Source organism: Aquarana catesbeiana, linkage group LG04, assembly GCF_042186555.1.
Source record: "Aquarana catesbeiana isolate 2022-GZ linkage group LG04, ASM4218655v1, whole genome shotgun sequence".
In the NCBI taxonomy this organism is placed as follows: domain Eukaryota; kingdom Metazoa; phylum Chordata; class Amphibia; order Anura; family Ranidae; genus Aquarana; species Aquarana catesbeiana.
Genome location: NC_133327.1, coordinates 480,052,462 through 480,076,378, shown reverse-complemented (window position 1 = coordinate 480,076,378; position 23,917 = coordinate 480,052,462). Strand labels below are relative to the sequence as shown.

The window sequence follows — 23,917 nt, the reverse complement described above, 5'->3', positions numbered from 1 at the left end:
TGATCTGCGATCCATAGCATCCCAGATGTTCCCTGCATCCTCAAAGGAGAGGTCAGACTTTTTCAATACCTGAGAAAGAGCAGCATCCAACTTAGGAACCTTTAGAAATGTTTCCACTTCCTCCTCTTTGACGTGTAACCACCTTTTCCAAATCTTAGTTTTGACCACACTCCTTTCAGGAAACTCACATTCTTGGAGGACAAAATCCTTCAAGGATTGGTGTAGGGGAAATACCCTTGACTGGATTTACATCTGATCTTGTGTAGGTTTCTTTAGCTGGTTCTGGGATCTTTTCAGTGGCATAGACAGCCACTGCAGATCCCCCCAAGTCCTCCAAGCCAAAGAGATGTCTGTTTAGCCTGAAATCTTCCACATCACTATCCAGACCTGGATCAGCCTCCTCTTCTGAACTGGGCTCAGATTTTGCTTGGCTTTCTGCATCCTCAATCTCTTCTTCCTCCCTAGCCTGAGTCGAGGGAAGCCCCTGAGATAGAGGCAGAGAGATACTTGGTCCTGGTTTAGCCAGCAAACTCTCCTGAGAGGAGGGGTCCTCTTTAGGGGTGAGTTTCTCTGAGACTACTACCTGGGGGGTGGCTACAGAGGTGAGAAAGACTGAATAGTCACCATCATTTCCCCCTGCACATTTTGAAGGAAATCTTTCATTAATCCTGAGGCCTCTTTCCCAGCCAGTTTGTTAATACACCAATAACAAAAAGGCTGGGTGTGAGATTTGGAAAATCTTTCCCCGCAGTTACCGCACTTTTTAGAGGAGCTAGCCGCTAGCAGATGTAGAAGGTGGTTTATCAAAGACCTCCTGTGCTCCGCTTGGGGAATCTGCAAGAGAAGAGGAAACAATCAACAGTCACTCTTCCTGTCCCCTTTAACACGGCTGCAGGCCCCTATCCCCAGAGAGTGATGGGGGTATACCAGGGACAACCAAGGGCTATCCTGGTGTCACCCCCCATAATAGGTAAAAGGCACATACCCGGCCCCAACTTGCTCTTACCTGCAGCCACCTTTTTCCATCCTCCTTTTCCATGAGGTGGGTCGTGGCAGACTTTCAGCTCCTTGCAGATTGCTGAGTCCTGGTGCAAACAGGAATCCTTCAGCCTCCGCAGCCACATAGGTCCGGCATTTCCTCCATGCTTTAAACCCACTTCCTGGGTCGCATTGGGCGCACTCGACCCTCTTCCTGCCCCGACAAGAAGCTCCAGCTCAGAGCATGCGAGGTCCTCCCCTTGATGTCTTTACAGAATCTGGACTCCAGAAAAATGGTGCCCGCTGAACAGAGGGAAAGACAGGAGGAGACCCGAGCTGCAGAGCGGAGTGGGATCTCAGCTACACCCAAACCGCCTGCACAATGCCATGGGGGCGACCTGTGAGAAGCTCTGAGGTGGCAGGTTAGTGCTGCCCTCACTGGCTTTCCTAAACCTGGCTCACAGGGGTACCATCTGACTTTTAGTCTTCTGGTCTTAGAAAAAAACTAATGTTTCACTGTGAGAGAAACACAATCATTACTGAGGACAAGGGGTAAGATGGGACCTTTTAAACAGCTGTGAACTGATTGTGTTTCCTGTAGGGAGGAGCCCATAATCTCTCATGTGTTGCAGTCCTGGAAGGTGAGATGAGAAAATAATATTTTTTACTGTCTGCTATAAAACATATCCAATTAAAAAAAAATCTAATTTCATCATCAATTTAGGCCAATATGTATTTCTGCTACAGATTTTTGGAAAAAAAAAAATCCCAATAAGCGTATATTGATTATTTTGCCCAAAACTTATAGCGTCTACAAACTATGTGATATATTTATGGAATTTATTTTTTTTACTAGATACCCTGTGTCCCCACTTCCGCTGGAGCTCGCCGTGGCGAGGTATGTCAGAAATCCAGCTCCCTCCTCCTTCCCCCGTCGCCGGGCCAGTAAGAGCGCAGCGCGCTTTGCGCAGTACTGCAATGCTTCACTGCCAGGTTCCCTTAATGGAAATGGTGGCAGCAGCACCCGACAGCTGATGGAAACATCAGCTGTGGTGGCGAGATCACTGGACTCCAGGATAGGTACTTACCACTTCTCCTAATATTAAAAGTCAGTAGCTACAGTAGCTGCTGGCTTTGAATTTTTTGAGGGGTGGCTGGAACTCCGCTTTAAAATCAGGGACGATCAAAGTGTTAACTGTGTGCCTAGCTACTGTTTTGCTACTGTTTTACTACTGTGGGGGAGGTGCTTTGACTAGAGGAAGGCATAGATCCGTGTCCCTGACACCTAACTTAAAGCGGAATCTATCAGTTTGAAAAAACAGTTACATTCCAGGCATGCCGGAAATGCTAACCGTCATATTGGTTGTACTCGCAACCAAACTGTCAAACCATCCAATGGCTGGTGTCATAACTGACCACATATACAGCTTCATGGCAGTTAAAAATTAAACAGTGTCCAAGATGGCAGCTTCCTTAGCTGAAAACGATAGGAGGGTTTACTTCCACTTTAAGACAGCAAATTTTCCAAAGATGAGGGCTGCTTTCCATGACTTCGACTGGGGGAGAATATTGGTATTGATGAACACAGAACAGAAATGAGAATTCTTCAAAACAGTGCAAACACACTGCAAAATATATTCCCGTGTGTAACAAGTTTCAAAGGCTAAAAATAATTTCTATGTGGCTCACGGCCAAAGGTAAAAAAGCTATAAATAAGAAAAGAGCTTTTAAAATAAATATATAAAAATATATAAAAATGGAGAAACACTATCATTTAAACATTACAAAGAATATAACAGAATAGGCAATAAGGAAATCAAGGCCGCAAAAATTCAAAACAAACGACAGATTGCAAAAGAGTAGGAAAAACACCAAAAAAGGTTTCAAATATATTAAGGGCACTTTCACACTGAGGCGCGGAGGTGTCGGTGGTAAAGCACCGCTCGTTTTAGCGGCACTTTACCGTTGTTTTAGAAGAGCTTTTCAGCCGCTAGTGGGGCACTTTTAACCCCCGCTAGCGGCAGAACAAAGGGGTAAAAGAACCCGCAAAGTGCTGATTCGGCGGTGCTACCCATTGATTTCAATGGGCAGGGGCACTTTAGGAGCGGTGTATAAACCACTCCTAAAGAGCTTCAAAGATGCTGCTTGCAGGACTTTTTTAAAGTCTTGCTCTTTTTAACGTCCCGAGCCCTCAGGCTCCCACATTGGAGTGACAGGAGAGGTGCTTTGCAGGCACTATTTTTAGCGCTATAGTGCCTGTAAAGCATCTCATTGTGAAAGTAGCCTAATAGTAACCAGGTCAGGTCTGTGCATGTAGGCCCTCACAAAATAATTTGGATGGCGGAGTGGAGAGAAATTCATTAAAGCGGTGTTCCGGCCGAATTTATACTTTTTAAATAAAAATACCCCTATAATACACAAACTTAATGTATTCCAGTAAAGTTAGTCTGTAAACTAAGGTCTGTTTTGTTAGTTTATAGCATTAGATTGTTACTTTATAAACTTCCAGCAAGCCGTGGACTGTATTTCTTCCTGGATCTCATCCTTCCAGATCTCGCACATGCTCAGTGCAGCACAAGCAGTGTAATATGTTTCAGGTCAGGTTTACATAGCAACGGCAGTTTCAGAGGAAGTTGTTGCCCCTTAACTATGCAAACCTCTCCTCCCCTCCTCCCTCCAGGAACCAGGAAATATACTGCATGCACAGTGAGCAATATTATTCAAGAAATACAGAAATCTGTTGCAAAAGATCTGCTGTGCAGATATATATACAAAACAAGAGATGAGATATATATATATATATATATATATATATATATATATATATATATATATATACACACACACACACACACACTCAGTGGCTACTTTTTTCTGTACAGCTTTTCATTTAAATAAATAATAATCTCAGCAATAAAATTCATTTATGCATCTAGATGTATTGAAGACGACTTTATGAAGTTCAAACTGAGCATATTAATGTTGAAAAATGGGGCATGTGTTATGGTGTTAGATGGGATGGTGGAAGTATTTCAAAAACTGCTTATTTACAACTATTTGCACGAACAACGTTCTCTATGTTATATAGATTTTTTTTAACTTCAAAATGTTCCTTTATCGAGACAAAAAGCCAAAGCATGATACAGTTGTCCAAAATGGACCAATGCAAAAGGACACAGTACACGTGAGTTTTTCATAAAGGAGAAATAGAAAAAATGTACATCAACTTTGTGATAGTTCACATCTATACAGCAGGATTTCATCTATGTCACACAAGCAAGGGTAGGGCAGGCACTGCATCCCTATATGTCAGGATTTTTCCCTCAGGCTTATTCCTGTCTACGCCGTCCATGGCTGCCAGATTTTATAAAATTTCTTGGGGCAGTTCCTGTTAAGGTATGTTAATCTGTATAGTGGGAGTACAGCATTTATTGACTTCTCCCACGATCCAACCGTGGGGGGAGAGGGGTTCATTCCAATGCAATACAGGGAGGTTCAGCCGAAGGAGGCCATTGACAGAGGCCACTACCTCAGCCCAATATCTAGCAATTCTCGGGCAGCTCCAAAACATATGGAAGTATGTGCCTACGCTGTTTTTGCACCAGGGGCAGTCCTGTGAACATTGTGGATAAATCTTGTGGAGCCTCTGGGGGGTATAATAAACCCTATGTAGGAATTTGACCTGTTTCAGCCTTTCTTTTGGGGATATGAATAAAGTAGTACTATCCGCCAAACAGTCATCCCAGTCCTCTCTATCTAGGCCAGGTATGTCCGCCTTCCACTGATCCCAAAGTCTGTCTACCTTGGTGGAGTTGGTCTTCAACAGGTCCAAGTATAGGGCAGATAGGGGTTTTTCCAGTCTCTCTTGAGTCAACAACTCCTCAATGGGATCCATGGTCAGTCTAATTGGCGTTGGGAATTGGCCTCGTGGCGTGACGCAGCTGGAGGTACCTGAAGCACATCCACCCCGGCAGATGGAATCTGGTTTGGAAAGTCGTGAATGGCAGTATGGCACCCGCTGAGATAATGTCCCCAAGTGTTTTAATACCATGTCTAGCCCAGATCGGCGGGTCCGGCACTGTCCTGATATGCGGAAGTTTAAAGTTTCCCCAAAGAGGACTGAAGGGGGACCAGGACTTACAAGCCCCCGCCTGGCCACCGTCCAGACCTTAAGGGTTGTTTTAGTAGGTAGCGGGAGGTTCTCATATGCCCGATGTCCCCTATAGACTAGGTTACACAGCTCTCGGTGCGAACCAAGAACAGCTGCCTCCAGACGTACAGCTGCATTACCCTTGGAGAGGATATACCAACACCTGACTAACCAGCACAGGCAACCAAAAATAAGTTTGATAATTTGGCAGCGTGAGACCCCTGCAGCGGACATGATGTGTCAGGGTTGAAGGGTTGATCTAGCCAGTCTGGGGGTTGCTCCCGCCCAAATGAAGGAGCCCACACATCTGTCCACCTCCGCAAAAAAGGAATTGGGTATCCAGGTAGGGCTGTTGCGAAACACATACAGAAATTTTGGAAGAAACCGCATTTTCAGAAGATTTATGCGACCCATAAGGTTCAAAGGAAGGGAGGCCCAAGAGGCACACCTGGTCCTAAGTCGGGTCAGGACTGGCAGCAGATTAAGTTCACTAAAGCTCCAGACCTGGATACCCAAGTACTTAAATCGATCTACCCAGAGTATAGGTATGTCTATACTAGGATCACGGGCCTGGTGGTCCAGAGGAAAGATGATCAATTTGGACCAGTTAATGCATATTCCTGAGAACCTACCAAATGCATCAAAAATCTCTAGTGCTGCTGTCATTGACTCATCTGCATCCTGTAGATACAGTAGGGTGTCATCCGCATATAGAGAAATTTTCTCTTCCAGGGAGCCTACCTTCAATCCCTTCACCCTTTCCGAGTTCCTAATTAGGATTGCCAGGGATACAAGTGCAACCGTGAAGAGGGCCGGGGATAAAGGATAACCCTGACGTGTACCCCTCCGCAGTGGAAAGGATGCTGACAGCCTGTCATTGGTTCGGATATGTGCCAGAGGTGCCCGGTAGAGCATATGTATCCATCGGAGAAACCTAGGACCAAATCTGAACCGGCGCAGTGCTTCCCACGGGAAGACCCATTCCAGTCAAACGCCTTTTCTGCGATGACCCGCTTACCGCTGTTTTCATGGGTTACAGACATATTAAGAAAGAGGCGGCGGAGGTTGATGCCGGTACCCTTCCCAGGCATAAACCCAGTTTGATCTGGGTGGACCACCTCCTCCAACACCATAGACAGCCTATTTGCCAGGATTTTTGCCAAAATCTTGGCATCAACGTTTAGGAGGGAAAACAGTCAGTATGAGGAGCAATCGTCAGCATACTTGCCTGATTTGGGTATCAACACCACCACCGCCTCAGACATGGACTCAGGGAGTGCCTCTAACTTAAAGAACTGAGCATATAGGGATACGAGCCGAGGGGCCAGTAGATCCTGATGGTGTGAGTAGAACTCCGTAGGCAGGCCGTCTGCCCCAGGAGTCTTCCCCGCCTGAAGTTGGGAGAGAGCAGTCTGGACCTCCTCCAAGGTAATGTCAGTCTCTAAGTCCTTACATACCCTGTCACCAAGATTCGGTAGAGGAATACCAGCTAGGTACTCGGACAGCTCCTGGGGAGAATATTCCACCCTGGAGGCGTACAGGTGCCGGTAATACTGGGCAAATCTATTGTTTATGTCCCCGGGGGATTTTATTAGCGTCCCGTCAGAATCTTTGACTCCGCCAATGTGAGTGACAGTGAACTGTCCCTTGGCCAACCACGCCATCAGGCGGCCGCTCTTATTGCCGTATTCAAAGACTTTGTGGGCTGTGGTAAGGAGTGACTTCTGCGTTCCCTCCACTCTACATAGTGATAGATGACGCAGCGCAAATTGCCAGTCCCCATAGGTTATCTGATCAGGGTGTGCCACATAAGCTTCCTCCTTTAGCCTGGCTTCCTCCTCCAACCCCGCAAGAGAAAGTGTGGCTTTCTTATGGGCTGCAGATATATGTGCTATGTACTCTCCTCTGGTCCAGGCCTTGAAGGCATCCCAGGTGACCAGAGGGGTAGTAGTGTCAGCATTCTCCAGCCAGTAGTGGCACATCCCCTCCTGCACTGCCTCCTGAACTCCCTCATCCTCAATCCAATAGCAAGACAGCCTCCACAACAGCTCCCCAGGGGCCCAAGGGATAGTTTGAGTAGTAATGGGGTGTGGTCTGAGATTCCCCTGGGTAAGATTCCAACTTCTGTAGTCTTCCTAAGTATAGAGTGGGATGCGTATATCATGTCAATATGAGACAGGGTTTTAAACATGGTGGAATGACAGGTGAACTGCCTGGCAGTGGGGTTGGAGTGGCGCCAGACATCTGTCAAGGCGAAGGTGTTGGACCATTCAGCTAAGCCAGGCACCCAGCGGGAGACAAAATGGAGTCTATCCAGGTCCGAGGTAGGGGTCAGGTTGAAATCCCCCATCACCAGAACGTCCTCCACCCCATAATCAATCACCATCTGCATTACAGTGTACAGTAAGGCTGTATCAGCCGGTGGAGGGAGGTACAATCCCACCAGGACACAAGGCTTGGAAAATCAGTTTAAATGGATAGAAAACTGGCTAAAACACTGAATTCAGAGAGTAGTGGTTAATTATTCATACCCTGAATAGTCTAAGGCAGGCATGTCCAAAGATGGGCGCCGGGGCCCCCATCATATGTAGCCACTTGTGTCCCCATCATATGCAGCCACTTGTGCCCATCATATGCAGCCACTTGTGCCCCATCAAATGAAGCCACTTGTGCCCCATCATATGCAGCCACTTACCTTCAGCCCATATCCACCGCCGCCAATTTCGATGCTCTGGAAGCTAGGGTAACAATGGCAACAAAAGCCTGGTTGCCCTTATTTAAAATGGCGCTGTCCGCCGCCTTGCATCACATTTCCTGTTTTGAAATAACGCGATGCTACGGCCCACAGATGCCTATTGCCTCTTGGGATTGATGACAAACATCTCCCAGGAGGCATTGTAAGTAGGAAAAAAAGCACTCGGCCGTGGCCGAGTACAGGAAATGGAAATTAGAATATAAGAGTTAGTTAAAAAAAAAAAAAAAAAGCCAATTCTTTTACAGCGCTCAAGCGGCCTTGGATGCCGAGGAGTTTAAAATATGGGTGGAACTCCGCTTTAAATACCTTATTCAGAGCTTTGCATACAAAGGAGCATGGGGGAGCTCAAGTGCATGATAGGGATGATACTGGCATAGCCCCAAATGAACCACTATGGCTCTAAAATTGATATGGTCCAGAAATATTTAGACAGAATAAAGGTGAATAAAGCACCTGGACCAGATAGGACACACCCATGTGTTTTAAAAGTATTGAGCTTTGCCATTTCAAAGCCATGGTTTTTAATTTTTAGGAAGTCTTTAATAACTGGCATAGTACCACTGGATTGGCAGAAGGCCAATGTGGTGGTCATATTTTAAAAGGGTACATAAAGAAAAAGAAAAAAAAAAATCACTGTGTCATCACCTGGAGATATAGAAGAGAGTATCCTATAAAAAATCCAATACCTCAAACTCTATCTCATGCACCATCACCTCATACACAGTCAGATCATCCCCATACAATTATAACAGGGAGTGGATGGTAGCGCGATCCCCTAGATATATGAGCATATATTTAGGGAGGACTAAAGGTCCAAAAATAAATCTTCAAAGAGGATCAATCGGTCAATTATAAACAGCTTTATTAAAGTATATTTAGTAGAAATAGAATATGAAAAATGGCAAAAACCTCCGACATAACAAAGTTAAAATGACAACATTGTCAAAACCAGACAAGAAGCAGCTGCAGACACCCATACTAATCACACATCCACCACATACTCATCCAATCCGATGGTTGAATCAGAGGCATTAGTGCAAGTGACTGCAGACAGAGTATACTGTGGTTTAACCACAGTTAACCAGTCTATGACTTCAATGGTAGTACAGGGCCAGTAGAGATGTGGAGTATATGAGGGATGGATTGATAGCAGAGTCTGCTAAAACAGAGTCAATCAGTGGTGCATTTGCATAGTGCAGCCATAGGTACAGGTAAAGGCTGAATGGAGTCTGCGCACCGATATATTGAATGGCAACCAAACAGCTAACTTGGCTGTGTAAGGCTGGACTGTAAGCCGGTGGACAGGTGCAGATAGGAGCGGTGTGCGTGCAATATCTTACCAATAGGCCAGCTACATGTGGGTGAGTCGGTGTCCTATGGACAGTATACACAAAGTAACTCACCACTCCCCAGCCATGCTTAAGGCTCCTAATGCCTTATGGCCAGGATCCACATGGAGGTAGCTGCTCCATAGGTGCAGTGTCAGTCCAACAGGTAGATAATGTGGGTGTGAGAGTCTGCAGGATATTGTCTAGGAATGGACATCACAGGGGAAATTACGCCACTCTGACATGTTTTGCTCATGAACACGACCCTCTTTCATTTGCAATTTTTCATGTTCTATTTTTACTAAATATACTTTAATAAATCTGTTTAGAATGATCAATTGATCCTCTTTGAAGATTTATTTTTGGACCTTTAGTCCTCCCTAAATATATTTAAAAAGGGGTCAATGTCTTTACCAAGTAACTATAGACCTATTAGTTTAACTTCTATAGTTGGGAAAATACTGGAGCATTTAATAAACGACAACAGATACATTTATGGTAGAAAAAAATATTTTAAGCAACTGACAACATGGATTCATGAAAGACAGAAGTTGTCAAATAAATCTGAATTTCTTTTTATGAGGAGGTAAGTGAAACCTTAGACAAAGTAGTGGCTGTGGCTATAGTATACTTGGATTTTTCAAAAGTTTTTGACAGAGTTCCCCACACAAGGCTAATGTGTAAGGTACAGGCTTGGAAAATCAGTTTAAATGGATAGAAAACTGGCTAAAACACTGAATTGAGAGAGTAGTAGTTAATGATTTATACCCTGAATGGTCTAAGGCAGGCATGTCCAAAGTTCGGCCCGCAATCCGGTTTTTCGAACGGCCCGCCTGGTAATTTGGACATGTATATCTTTTGTGGCCCCCAACAAATCCCTGAGTGCTGGGGGCCACAAAAGATATATATGCTGGCTGCCTTGGGGACAGGGAATTGACGGGACGAGTCCTGTACATACAGGAGAATTTCCTGTTTACATGGCAGCCTCTGTAATAGGAAGTCCAGTTTCCTGTGCTGCCATTGGACGACTCCCTGTCCCCTCCGAGGCTGCAGATGGGCATGGATTAGGCTGCACTGATGGCAATGGAGGGGCTGCATTCGTGGCAATGAGGAGGGGGCTGCATTCGTGGCAATGAGGAGGGGGCTGCATTCGTGGCAATGAGGAGGGGGCTGCATTCGTGGCAATGAGGAGGGGGCTGCATTCGTGGCAATGAGGAGGGGGCTGCATTCGTGGCAATGAGGAGGGGGCTGCATTCGTGGCAATGAGGAGGGGGCTGCATTCGTGGCAATGAGGAGGGGGCTGCATTCGTGGCAATGAGGAGGGGGCTGCATTCGTGGCAATGAGGAGGGGGCTGCATTCGTGGCAATGAGGAGGGGGCTGCATTCGTGGCAATGAGGAGGGGGCTGCATTTGTGGCAATGAGGAGGGGGCTGCATTCGTGGCAATGAGGAGGGGGCTGCATTCGTGGCAATGAGGAGGGGGCTGCATTCGTGGCAATGAGGAGGGGGCTGCATTCGTGGCAATGCGAGGGGGCTGCATTCGTGGCAATGCGAGGAGGGGGCTGCATTCATGGCAATTGGGGGGGAAGCATTAATGGCAATTAGGGGGCTACATTCATGGCAATTAGGGGGCGGCATTCATGGCAATTAGGGGGCGGCATTCATGGCAATGAATGGTGGGGCGGCATTCATGGCAATGAATGGTGGGGCGGCATTCATGGCAATGAATGGTGGGGCGGCATTCATGGCAATGAATGGTGGGGCGGCATTCATGGCAATGAATGGTGAGACGTTATTCATGGCACTTGTGAGGCTGCAGATAGGCACTAATTAGGCTGCATTGAAAGGCACCTACCCTTATTTTGCTTCACAGTACTTTATTTAAAATTTAGTTTTTTTCCTGAAACTTTCCTCTTAAAGTGAAGGTGTGTGTTATACACCGATAAATACAGTATATCCAAATAACACGCCCAAACTCATCTCTTCACCACACACAGCTACAAAGGTAAGAACATTCTTGTTGGACAGTGCATTAGTGCTCGGTCCGCCCTCACGCGTGTTCACTTCATCAAATCTGGCCCTCTTTGTAAAAAGTTTGGACACCCCGTGGTCTAAGGTTATTAGTAGTGTACCCCAAGGTTCAGTGTTGGGACCCTTACTTTTTAATATATTCAAATGATATAGGGGATTAAAGTACCATTTCAGTATTTGCAGCTGACACAAAGCTATGCAGTGGAAAAACAGCCTTACAGGAGGCCTCCAACTTACAAGCCAACCTTAATGCACAATATAAGGTAACTGTGTGGCAAAAGTTGGCAACTGTTTGGCAAATGTTGACATATGTAAACTTATGCACTTGGGGGCTACGAATATGCATGCATCATACTAAGGGTGGGGGGGGGGGGTGCAACAGAGGGAATCAATGGTGAAGGATCTGGGTGTTTTGGCAAAATTCTTTCTTGAGAGAGAGAATTTTGCACGTGTACAAATCATTAGTAAAACCTCATCTAGAATATGCAGGTTCATTTTGTGCACCAGTACACAAAAAGGATATTGGGGAACGTGATGTACCGTATTTATCGGCGTATAACACGCACTTTTTTCCCTTTAAAATCAGGGGAAAATCGTGGGTGCGTGTTATACGCCGATCCCCGCTGATTGTGAGCGGAGCAAGCGCCAGCGATACACACATAGCTGAGTGTACTCAGCTATTTTCGGCTCTACTCACAGTCAGGGGCGGGACTGCAAGAGGATCCGAAACTAGCTGATTACACTCGGCTATGTGTTTGTCAGCGCCGCTCGTTCCTCTCCTCTCGCAATCAGTGGAGATGGGTGGGACTGCGAGAGGAGCCAAAACTAGCCGAGTACACTTGGCTTTGTGTATCTCGGCGGCGCTCGCTTCTCTCCGCTCACAGTCAGCAGAGATCGGCGCCAATCTTAAATAATAAGTGGCTGCAGAGGCACTGGGCAAGGCTGCAAAGGCACTGGGCAAGGCTGCAAAGACACTGGGCAAGGCTGCAGATGGACACTGATAAGGCTGCATTGATGGGCATTTAAATGTAAGTTTTTTCCTTAAACTTCCCTCCTAAAAGTTTTTTTCCTTAAAATTCCCTCCTAAACTTGGGGTGCATGTTATACGCAGATAAATACGGTATTTAAAAATGTTTCAATCATGTCTTCCTTCTTTCCTCCAGACTGTACATATTAAATTTCCTCTCAATATGTTTTATCCCCCAGACCTTTTACCATTTTTGTTACCCGTCTCTGGACTTGTTCTATCTTATCAATACATAAGTGGTCCATATAGTTAACTTGTTATAGATGTAATCACTTTAAGGTCGTCACAGAGGACAATGAGGCATGCTTTACATCTGGTGGAAAGGAGATTTCATCTCCAAATATGAAAAGGCTTCTTCACGGTAAGAGCTGTGAAAATGTGGAATAGACTCCCTCAAGAGCTGGTTCTGGTCAGCTCAGTAGATTGTTTTTTAAAAAGGCCCGGATTTCTTCCTAAATGCACAAAATATACCTGGATACTAAATATTTATAGGTACAGTTGATCCAGAGAATATCCAATTGCCTCTTGGCAGATCAGGAATTTTTTTCCACGCTGGAGTAAATTGGAGCATGCTTTATTGTTTTTTTTTGCCTCTCTCTGAATCAACTGTGGGTATAGGACTGTGTATATGGAGGTTTTTGATTTCTGTGTGTGTGTTCTGTGGGATGAACTGCATTGGGCTTGTTTTTTTTTTTTTGTTTTACCCAGATTAAGTATATAACTATGTAACCTAATGAAGGCTGATGTGGAGACCCAGATCACAATCCGGAGCAGGCTAGCTACCTGAGCTGCAGTGTGCTTGTTTGTAGAAGAGCAATGTGCTCAAGATGGCATCCCGGTGAAAGGTGAACAGGCTGGAAACCTGTTAGAGAGGCATGACTGTACATGCCGTACCTTATTTTCTTGTTCTCTGTGCTTAGAATATACTTAAGACTGTAACATCTGTTAAAAGTGGCACACACTAGGCCATGGCCATGACAACCTATTTGAAAATGCCCCAGCCTCCATGTGACACATTACTCCTGACATAAGTTAATCCTGCTGCCCTTGATGTCCTGCTGCAATTTGTGTGCAGGGCCTCTCACCATAATGGGATTGGGGGGAGGGGGTGTATAAGCTGTGAGCCTGGACTCACCCCACTAGGGTACTGGCTCTTCTCGAAATAGAGCTCATCAGGTGGAGACTCCCTGTTTTTAAAGGGCATACCCTCTCCTCCACGGAAAAGGTCTTCAAGGACTGGAACTACCAGGATTTTGCAATTTTTCTACAATATTCACTCCTATTTGTAAAATGTGCCTTGATCTACTGAAGTAAACAAGCTTTTAGCAACCTCTGTAGGGAAATGGCACAATGAAATGGGCCTAAAGCTTTAACTGCTACAACCCCTGGCAAAAATTATGGAATCACCAGTCCCCGAGGATGTTCCTTCAGTTGTTTATTGTTGTAGAAAAAAAGCAGATCACAGACATGGCCAAAAACTAAAGGCATTTCAAATGGCAACTTTCTGGCTTTAAAAAACACTAAAAGAAATCAAGAAAAATTATTGTGGTGGCCAGTAACACTTAGATTTATAGAACAAGCACAGGGAATAAATTATGGAATCACTCAACTCTGAGGAAAAAATTATGGAATCATGAAAATCAAAACAAAATAACACTCCAACACATCACTAGTACTTTGTTGCACCACCTCTGGCTTTTATAACTGCTTGCAGTCTCTGAGGCATTGACTTAATGAGTGATAAACAGTACTCTTCATCAATCTGGCTCCAGCCTTCTCTGATTGCTGTTGCCAAATCATCTTTGCAGGTTGGAGCCTTGTCATGGACCATTTTCTTTAACTTCCACCACAGATTTTCCATTGGATTGAGATCCGGACTGTTTGCAGGCCATGACATTGACCTTATGTGTCTTTCTTCAAGGAATTTTTTCACAGTTTTTGCTCTATGGCAAGATGCATTATCATCTTGATAAATGATTTCATCATCCCCAAACATCCTTTCAATAGATGGGATAAGAAAAGTGTCCAAAATTTCAATGTAAACCTGTGCGTTTATTGAAGATTTAATGACAACCATCTCCCCAGTGCCTTTACCTGACATGCAGCCCCATATCATAATAGACTGTGGAAATTTGCATGCTTTCTTCAGACAGTCGTCTGCATAAATCTCATTGGAACAGCACCAAACAAAAGTTCCAGCATCATCACCTTGCCCAATGCAGATTCGAGATTCATCACTGAATATGACTTTCATCCAATCATCCACAGTCCGCGATTGCCTTTCCTTAGCCCATTGTAACCTTGTTTTTTTGTGTTTAGGTGTTAGAGATGGCTTTCTTTTAGCTTTTCTGTATGTAAATCCCATTTCCTTTATAGGCCGTTTTGTTACAGTTCGGTCACAGATGTTGACTCCAGTTTCCTCCCATTTGCTCCTCATTTGTTTTGTTGTACATTTTATGTTTTCAAGGCATATTGCTTTAAGTTTTCTGTCTTGACACTTTGATGTCTTCTTTGGTCTACCAGTATGCTTGCCTTTAACCACCTTCCCATGTTGTTTGTATTTGGTCCATGTTTTAGACACAGCCGAATGTGAACAACCAACATCTTGTGCAACACTGCGTGATGATTTACCCTCTTTACCTACATACAACAAGCAGATTTAATCTGATGCAGGTGTTAGTGTTTGTAATGAAAATTTACAGGGTGATTCCATAATTTTTTCCTCAGAATTGAGTGATTCCATAATTTATTCCCTGTGCTTGTTCTATAAATCTGTTACCGGCCAACACAATTATTTTTCTTGATTTCTTTTAGTGTTTCTTAAAGCCAGAAAGTTGCCATTTGAAATGCCTTTAGTTTTTGGCCATGTCTGTGATCTGCTTTTTTTCTACAACAACAAACAACTGAAGGAACATCCTCAGGGACTGGTGATTCCATAATTTTTGCCAGGTGTTGTAGGGTTAAAGACATTAAAATCAAGCACACATCCAACAGTTTATATATAACTTACTTAATATTAAACCTTAATAAATATAGTATAAAAGAATTTGCTGGCCTCACATATCAAAGTAGGTTTAAATAAAAATGTACCATCATCCGAGTTTAGTTGAGACAGAAATTTTGGGAGCAAGGACCCAACTCCAAACTCACCAGGGTAAAGTGCAAGCGGACTATCTCGGTACAAGTAGAAAAGGATATACAGCAAAAGTAGAAAATATATATAAAACAAAAATTTATTTATACAACAATCAAAAAATAATAATACAAACTATGTTAAAATATACACAGATGACATGGAATTTCGACTAGTTTTGCTGGGAACCCGCTTCATCAGGAAATGATGTGTCTGCGAAGAAAAATACAATACAATAAGATATACACATTTTAGAGAAAGGGGAAGCATATGGGAGGTAATGCCACGGTATAAGAAAGGGGGAAGTGTAAAAGAAAGTTTGTAAACAAACATGAGGGGCTGCTTACCCATGTTAAGGTGCATAACGTGTTCAGGCCAAACCCGGTAAAGTCTCCCGCAGCGACTGGGGAGGGCACGTATGAGGCTGCAAAGAGACAAACGTCTAAATAGGTAGTAAAGGGGTACATATAAATATAACATATACGTTGTAGGTCTATGGTCCAGAAGGTGAGAATAAGTAAGTGAAACACCAATAGAAATGAAATGGAAAAGACCAGGGGAGGATGAAGTAGAGTCCATTACCAGAGGCCAAACTGGGGAAGGAAAGGGTAGTATAAACAAGAAAAAGGGAGAGTGTGAAAAAGTGATGGTGATAGAACAGAAAAAAGTCATCCAGAGAAAGCCAACTGTGACTGAGTGGTAACAGTAAAGGTATATTGATAAATACCGATACGGAATAGATAAGAAGCCAGGAAATGTGGGGATAAGGGGAAAGTGCAAAGGGTTAATTGTGTGCAGACCAAAAGTGGAGATACTAATACAAAAGTGCAGAAAGTGAATGATGGGACCCAGGACAGACAAGGGACCAGGGTACATATAAGTGAAGAAAATAAGAACCAAGACCAATATATACCTGTGCCAGGTAATGTAAATGAAAGGGGGGACACCGGATATAGAGTTCTGTTAATTGACCAGCAGGTGGATAGTAATCCGGGGAGGCCAATAAGTATATACTTGAATACAGGCTATGTGCCTGTAGGTGCCAGATGTCAGCAACCCAGATCCAAAGTCTATAAAGTAAAATAGATATAATAGGTATGGTGGCCATACTGTCCCAGCCACACTTAAAGTTAGTTGGGGCGGTGGGCGAGTTGTACAGGGATTTAGTGAAAAAAACTTACTTTGGGTGGACCTGATCCAAGAACCGTCCGGGTTCCATGCTGGCCTGTGAAGACTGCGGAACAAAGCCGCAGTATATGTGTCCTCCAACCCCATGACATCACGACGACGCCGATCTCGGTATGGGGCAGCTTCACAGGATCAAGGGTCCCGCAGGAAGCCCACGCGATATGTGATTGCGCACCCGCCTGCGCACAACACCTCAAGGGGTCGGGAAGATGCAGTGCCCGTGCAACTGCCGCAAGCAACTAAACACCGCCCAGCAGGCCATATCGGTGCGAGCGTGCAAGGAAATCCTGCGCGTGCATGCACAGTGACCAGATTGGGTCCGAATGGGACCTGATGCTAGGCATGTACAAGTGGCGAGTAGCGCTCTCCAAGGGAAGGGGGGGAGGGGGAAGAAAGGGGGGAGGGAAAAAGAAAAGGGAAGGGGGATGTTTGGAGGGTTTTTACCCATCTATCCACCAGGGAGCCTACCAGTTGCCGCAAATAGACAAAAGCCGGGGGGGGGGGGGGGGGGGCACAAACTTCTGAGAGCACCCCAATGAAGAGGGATAGGAGCCCAATATATGGAACATAGGATTATATGGCATAAATAAACAACTGTACATAATATGGTAAAGACAAAGAAAACACAAAATAAATGTGAACATTTATCAAAAAGCAAAGTCACAGAAAAGTATATATAATAACATATACAATCAATGCAATAAATAAGAGGATAATGCCTCAATCGAAGGCCTGTAGGTAAAGTAAATATGAATGCAAATTCTACAAAAATCCCTTATGGAATACAGGGCAGGATACACAAATAAGCAAAAACAAGGTAGAAAACAGCGCCGCCAAATGACAAGGAGGGAGATGACAGAGGACAGAGTCGGTGATCATGGGTTAAGAAAAGGTTTAAAGGAATTAACTTCATTCAAGCCCGGTGGGATTAAGCCTTTCTATCCAAAGGGCTTCTCTTTGTAATAAAGTTTTGTCGCGGTCACCCCCTCTAACATCGGGGGGTACCACTTCCAAAGCAAGAAATCCAACAGCTTTGGGGTTGTATTTGTGGTACAAGCCTATATGGCGCCCAACAGTAGTAAGTGATCACCAATTCTCTGTCTAAGCTGCCTAATTGTCTTACCCACATAAAACATTTCACCATTGGGAAGCCTTATAGAAGAACAAAAAAGTATCCAGGGACAAAAAGGGCACCCCCTTCAATTTTTCAGCACCTCTCCTTGTGGCCAGTTTACCCCACATATGTCTGCCCAGTGTGGCACTACTGGGATTGTTTATCCTATGCTTTGTATCTGTAAAGCGTTTTATGTGGGTAAGACAATTAGGGAGATTAGACAGAGAATCGGTGATCACGTATATTATTCTACCGACGGCAAACTTACTACTGTTGGGCGCCATATAGGCTTGTACCACAAATACAACCCCAAAGCTGTTGGATTTCTTGCTTTGGAAGTTAATTCCTTTAAACCTTTTCTTAACCCATGATCACCGGCTGTTTTCTACCTTATTTTTGCTTATTTATGTATCCTGCCCTGTATTCCATAAGGGATTTTTATAGAATTTGCATTCATGTTTACTTTACCTATAGGCCTTCAATTGAGGTATTATCCTCTTATTTATTGCATTGATTGTATATGTTATTATTATATATACTTTTCTGTGACTTTGTCTTTTTGACATGTTCACATTTATTTTGTGTTTTCTTTGTCTTTACCGTATTATGTACAGTTGTGTATTTATGCCATACAATCCTATGTTCCATATATTGGGCTCCTATCCCTCTTCATTGGAGTGCTCTCAGAAGTTTGTGGCCCCCTGGCTTCTGTCTATTTTCAGCGACTGGTAGGCTCCCTGGTGGCTAGATGGGTAAACCCCCCCCCCCAAACATTCCCCCTCCCCCTTTCTTTTTCCCTCCCCCCCTTCCCTTGGGGGGCCCTACTCGCCACTTGTACATGCCTCACATCGGGTCCCATTCTGACCCAATCTGGCCACTGCGCATGTGTGCGTGGGAATCCCTTGCATCGCTATGGCCCGCCGGGCGGTGTTTAGTTGCTCGCGCCAGTTGTGCGGGCATGGCATCTTCCCGGCCCTTTGAGGTGTTGTGCGCAGGCGCGAGTGCTATCACATATCGCACGCACTTCCTGCTGGACCCTTGACCCCGTGATGCTGCCCCACGCCGAGATTGGCGTTGTCGTGACGTCATGGGGTTGGAGGACACATATACTGCGGCTTTGCTCCGCAGTCTTCACAGGCCAGCGTGTAACCCGGATGGTTCTTGGATCAGGTCCACCCAAAGTAAGTTTTTTTCACTATATCCCTGTACAACTTGCCCACCGCCCCATCTAACTTTGAGTGTGGCTGGGACAGTACGGCCACCATACCTATTATATCTATTTTACTTTATAGACTTTGGCAAATATAAAAATAGTGTAGCGCTAAGTGTCAGAGTAGGGAATTTTAAAGAGAAGCCATCTTACAATGGCCAATAAAATAAACCAAAACAAAAAATGCTTCAAAAAATCCAATAAAAAGTGACTCAATGAAAAAATAAATTAATAAATATAGCAAAGTGACATGTAATACATATTGGCAAATACACCAGTGAGAGGTAAAAATGAAACCAGAGTATAAATGTATATATAAATAATAAATCAACTGTGAATAGAGTCCATATATATTCAAAAAATATGTATAATCCTGATGAGAGTCAAAAACCACCACCAACAGTCTCTGAGGATTAGCTGATGAAGACAACACCGGAGTGTCACTGGTGGGTAAGGACGGTAAATACCCCAAATCGATTGTGACGTCTAAGTGTGTATCAAAACCATCACCATAGCATCTGAAGAGGCTTACCGGAAGCAAGGGACTTGAACAGACATATGTCTTACAAGTCAAAAAGGCTTGTTTAGCCACCAAGGCTAGCAGGATAGGACATCAGATATCCGCAGCTTCGAATGGGGAAGGAGGGGGATCTGCCAACAGCTTCACCCGTCCGGACGTATCAGCAGGTCAACCAGATGTTTTCAGTTGAAACCATGAGAGAAGGAAGACTCACATGGCATGATATCGTTTAAAAAGCATGCATTTATTCAAAGCAATAAAAAAGAACACTCACATGGTATGAGGAAATAGACAGCTTAAATAATATCGAACGCGGTGATCATAGAGGGTGGACCCTCTATGATCACCGCGTTCGATATTATTTAAGCTGTCTATTTCCTCATACCATGTGAGTGTTCTTTTTTATTGCTTTGAATAAATGCATGCTTTTTAAACGATATCATGCCATGTGAGTCTTCCTTCTCTCATGGTTTCAACTGAAAACATCTGGTTGACCTGCTGATACGTCCGGACGGGTGAAGCTGTTGGCAGATCCCCCTCCTTCCCCATTCGAAGCTGCGGATATCTGATGTCCTATCCTGCTAGCCTTGGTGGCTAAACAAGCCTTTTTGACTTGTAAGACATATGTCTGTTCAAGTCCCTTGCTTCCGGTAAGCCTCTTCAGATGCTATGGTGATGGTTTTGATACACACTTAGACGTCACAATCGATTTGGGGTATTTACCGTCCTTACCCACCAGTGACACTCCGGTGTTGTCTTCATCAGCTAATCCTCAGAGACTGTTGGTGGTGGTTTTTGACTCTCATCAGGATTATACATATTTTTTGAATATATATGGACTCTATTCACAGTTGATTTATTATTTATATATACATTTATACTCTGGTTTCATTTTTACCTCTCACTGGTGTATTTGCCAATATGTATTACATGTCACTTTGCTATATTTATTAATTTATTTTTTCATTGAGTCACTTTTTATTGGATTTTTTGAAGCATTTTTTGTTTTGGTTTATTTTATTGGCCATTGTAAGATGGCTTCTCTTTAAAATTCCCTACTCTGACACTTAGCGCTACACTATTTTTATATTTGCCGATTTTTTACTTCTTTGTCTTAGAGGTGTGTTAGCTGCTTATGGTGTAAATATCTTTTCAACATCATCGGAGCAGCGCTGTACCCATTTCCTATCTACCTTTAGTACTTTATAGACTTTGGATCTGGGTTGCTGACATCTGGCACCTACAGGCATATAACCTGTATTCAAGTATATACTTATTGGCCTCCCCGGATTACTATCCACCTGCTAGTCAATTAACAGAACTTCATATCCGGTGTCCCCCCTTTCATTTACATTACCTGGCACAGGTATATATTGGTCTTAGTTCTTATTTTCTTCACTTATATGTACCCTGGTCCCTTGTCTGTCCTGGATCCCATCATTCACTTTGTGCACTTTTTTATTAGTATCTCCGCTTTTGGTCTGCACACAATTAACCCTTTGCACTTTCCCCTTATCCCCACATTTCTTGGCTTCTTATCTATTCAGTATCGGTATTTATCAATATACCTTTACTGTTACCACTCAGTCACAGTTGGCTTTCTCACTTTTTTCTGTTCTATCACCATCACTTTTTCACACTCTCCCTTTTTCTTGTTTATACTACCCTTTCCTTCCCCAGTTTGGCCTCTGGTAATGGACTCTACTTCATCCTCCCCTGGTCTTTTCCATTTTATTTCTATTGGTGTTTCACTTATTAATTCTCACCTTCTGGACCATAGACATACAACGTATATGTTATATTTATATATACCCCTTTACTACCTATTTAGACGTTTGTCTCTTTGCAGCCTCATACGTGCCCTCCCCAGTCGCCGCGGGAGACTTTACCGGGTTTGGCCTGAACACGTTATGCACCTTAACATGGGTAAGCAGCCCCTCATATTTGTTTACAAACTTTCTTTTACCCTTCCCCCTTTCTTATACCTTAGCATTACCTCCCATATGCTTCCCCTTTCTCTAAAATGTGTATATCCTATTGTATTATATTTTCTTCGCAGACACATCATTTCTTGATGAAGCGGTTCCCAGCGAAACTAGTCAAAATTCCATGTCATCTGTGCATATTTTAACATAGTTTGTATTATTATTATTTTTTGATTGTTGTATAAATTTTGTTTTATATATATTTTCTACTTTTGCTGTATATCCTTTTCTACTTCTACCGATATAGTCCGCTTGCACTTTACCCTGGTGAGCTTGGAGTTAGGGTCCTTAATAAATATAGAAAATATTTACAAATCCTCTGTACATTCCATTCAATACAGGTACTTTACCTATCCTAATTGTAACTGGGCAATGGAGGAGCAGCACCAGACTAATGAGCTAAGCCCTCTTCTCAATTTTAAGTCACCATGTTCCTTGTTGGTATATATGCAAGTAGCAAATCTGATTGGCTGTGATTCATTTTTACTAGTTTACTAGTTACATAATGCATGTTATGACTGAGGTACACATAGCTGCATAATAGGTGTTTTCACATGTGCCTGGAGTTTGGCTTTACATTTATTCAACTTACTATAACTGTTCTGCACCTTAGATATTGTAAAATGATTATAACTTACTACTACAACACTTTTGGAAGCATCCAAGACATGGATTACTGGTGCACTGTAACATGGGGCTATCTTAACAGCAGTGTGGGTCCTACAAAATAAAATAAAAATAATATTTTGACAATTATCAAAAATTTCAAATGCATAATTATCAAGCAGGGTACTGAACACTCATTTACTAGCATACAAATAACTAGCACTCTAGTAGTGATTCCAAGTACATGTATGTACTTACATTGCATTTGTTTTGTGCAACTTCTACTGACATGACCAATGCTGAATATAATTAAAAAAAAAAAAAACACATTTGCAGAATGCAGTTACAGCATGTATTCAACTCGCATATACCTTCCACAAGATGTGTCAGTATTTATATGCTGCCCCTTCTCTCTCTTAAATGCAGTGTCATGGCAAGAATTTGTCCATGGTCAGTCTATTCCTCATCCCAACAAACTTAAAGTGATACTAAAGTCTTAATTTTTTTTATTAAGAATAACAAACATGTGTATACTTACCTGCTCTGTGCAGTGATCTTGCACAGAGCAGCCCAGATCCTCCTTTTCTCGGGTCTCTCTTCGGCGCTCCTGGCCCCTCCCTCCTGTTCAATGATCCTGCAGCAAGCAGCTTGCTATGGGGGCACTCAAGCCAAAACGCAGCTCCCTGTGTCCATTCAGACAGAGTCGCAGCCCGGCCCCACCTCCTTTCACTCCTCATTGGCTCGCTGACTTTAAATGACAGCAGCGGGAGCCAATGGCGCCACACTGCTGTCTCAGCCAATGAGGAAGGGAGTCCCGGACAGCCAAGACTCTCATGCAACATCACTCGATCAAGATGAACCTCAGGTAAGTATTATGGGAGGCTGCTACACACAGAAGGCTTTTTATCTGAAAGTGGATGTAAAACCGATTCATGAAATTTGAGCCGGGCACATACATCTGCAGTGTTTTCTACTCTCTCCAAAGCCCTGAGTCCCGTGGCTTTCTCCTGCTCCACTCTTGTTATCAGCATGATAACTTCTGACAAGTTCTCCGACATGTCATAAAACCAGCCTGAAATTTGTGTTGAGGGAGGTTGCTATAAATAAATTAGCAGAGAGCTTGCCATGTCACAGGACAGCTCCAAAGTCTCTGCCTATGTGGAGTGGGGGTGTGTGCCTTTCCTCCAATCAGCTGTCTCAGCTGTATACCCAGACTTCACTCCCAGTTCACTTCCAGTGCTGAATAGGAAGTGAAAATCTCTAACACGATCTGAACATTCTAAACATTATATAAAGCTGAAGACAGCATATATACATGTAAAACTTATGTAGGCAGATTTGTTTAATCTCTGTGTATCATTTGAGGCTGTTCACATCACTGGGTAAATGTGAGGGTTTACATCCACTTTAATGCATAGAATGCGTTAAGAAAAAAAAAAACCTTCTGCCTTTACAACCACTTTAATATATAGATATATATTATATATCTATATATATATTAAAAAAAAAAAAAAAAAAAAAAAAACCCTTAAGAGAACTACATTTGAACGGGGCTTACAAATTAACAAAGCTTAGTAACCTAAGGATTTCAATCTGAATTGACATACTTTGATGTGGTAGCGCCACCAATCAGTAACGGAATCTTTACTGACAATCTTTCCATCTCTTTGGCAACAAAGATCATTTCATCAAGGGAAGGCGTGATTAGACCGGACAGACCAATTACATCTACAACAAAAAATCAAATGAATTTTAGTTTATCACATCAATGTCAGTGGTTTATTCAGAGATTTTTTTGCAAAAAAAGGCAACTGATTATTTATATTGTGTTGTATGGTGTTGTATAAGTGTACTTTATTGAGCGGTCTGAGGACACAGGGCTAGCGAATCAAT

General features: G+C 43.5%; 1 protein-coding gene across 4 annotated transcripts in view; it reads right to left on the bottom strand.

Annotated features, from left to right (window-relative positions):
• Window positions 1-23,917, bottom strand: part of MTR (5-methyltetrahydrofolate-homocysteine methyltransferase) — a 1,497,716-nt gene that overhangs the window by 418,260 nt on the left and 1,055,539 nt on the right. For all 4 annotated transcript variants that reach the window (XM_073627630.1, XM_073627629.1, XM_073627631.1 and 1 more), the window contains 2 exons: window positions 23,632-23,752; window positions 22,057-22,138 (listed from right to left, as the gene is read on the bottom strand). In XM_073627630.1, the coding sequence (XP_073483731.1) occupies window positions 22,057-22,138; window positions 23,632-23,752 (203 nt within the window). The remainder of the gene's footprint in view (window positions 1-22,056; window positions 22,139-23,631; window positions 23,753-23,917) is intronic.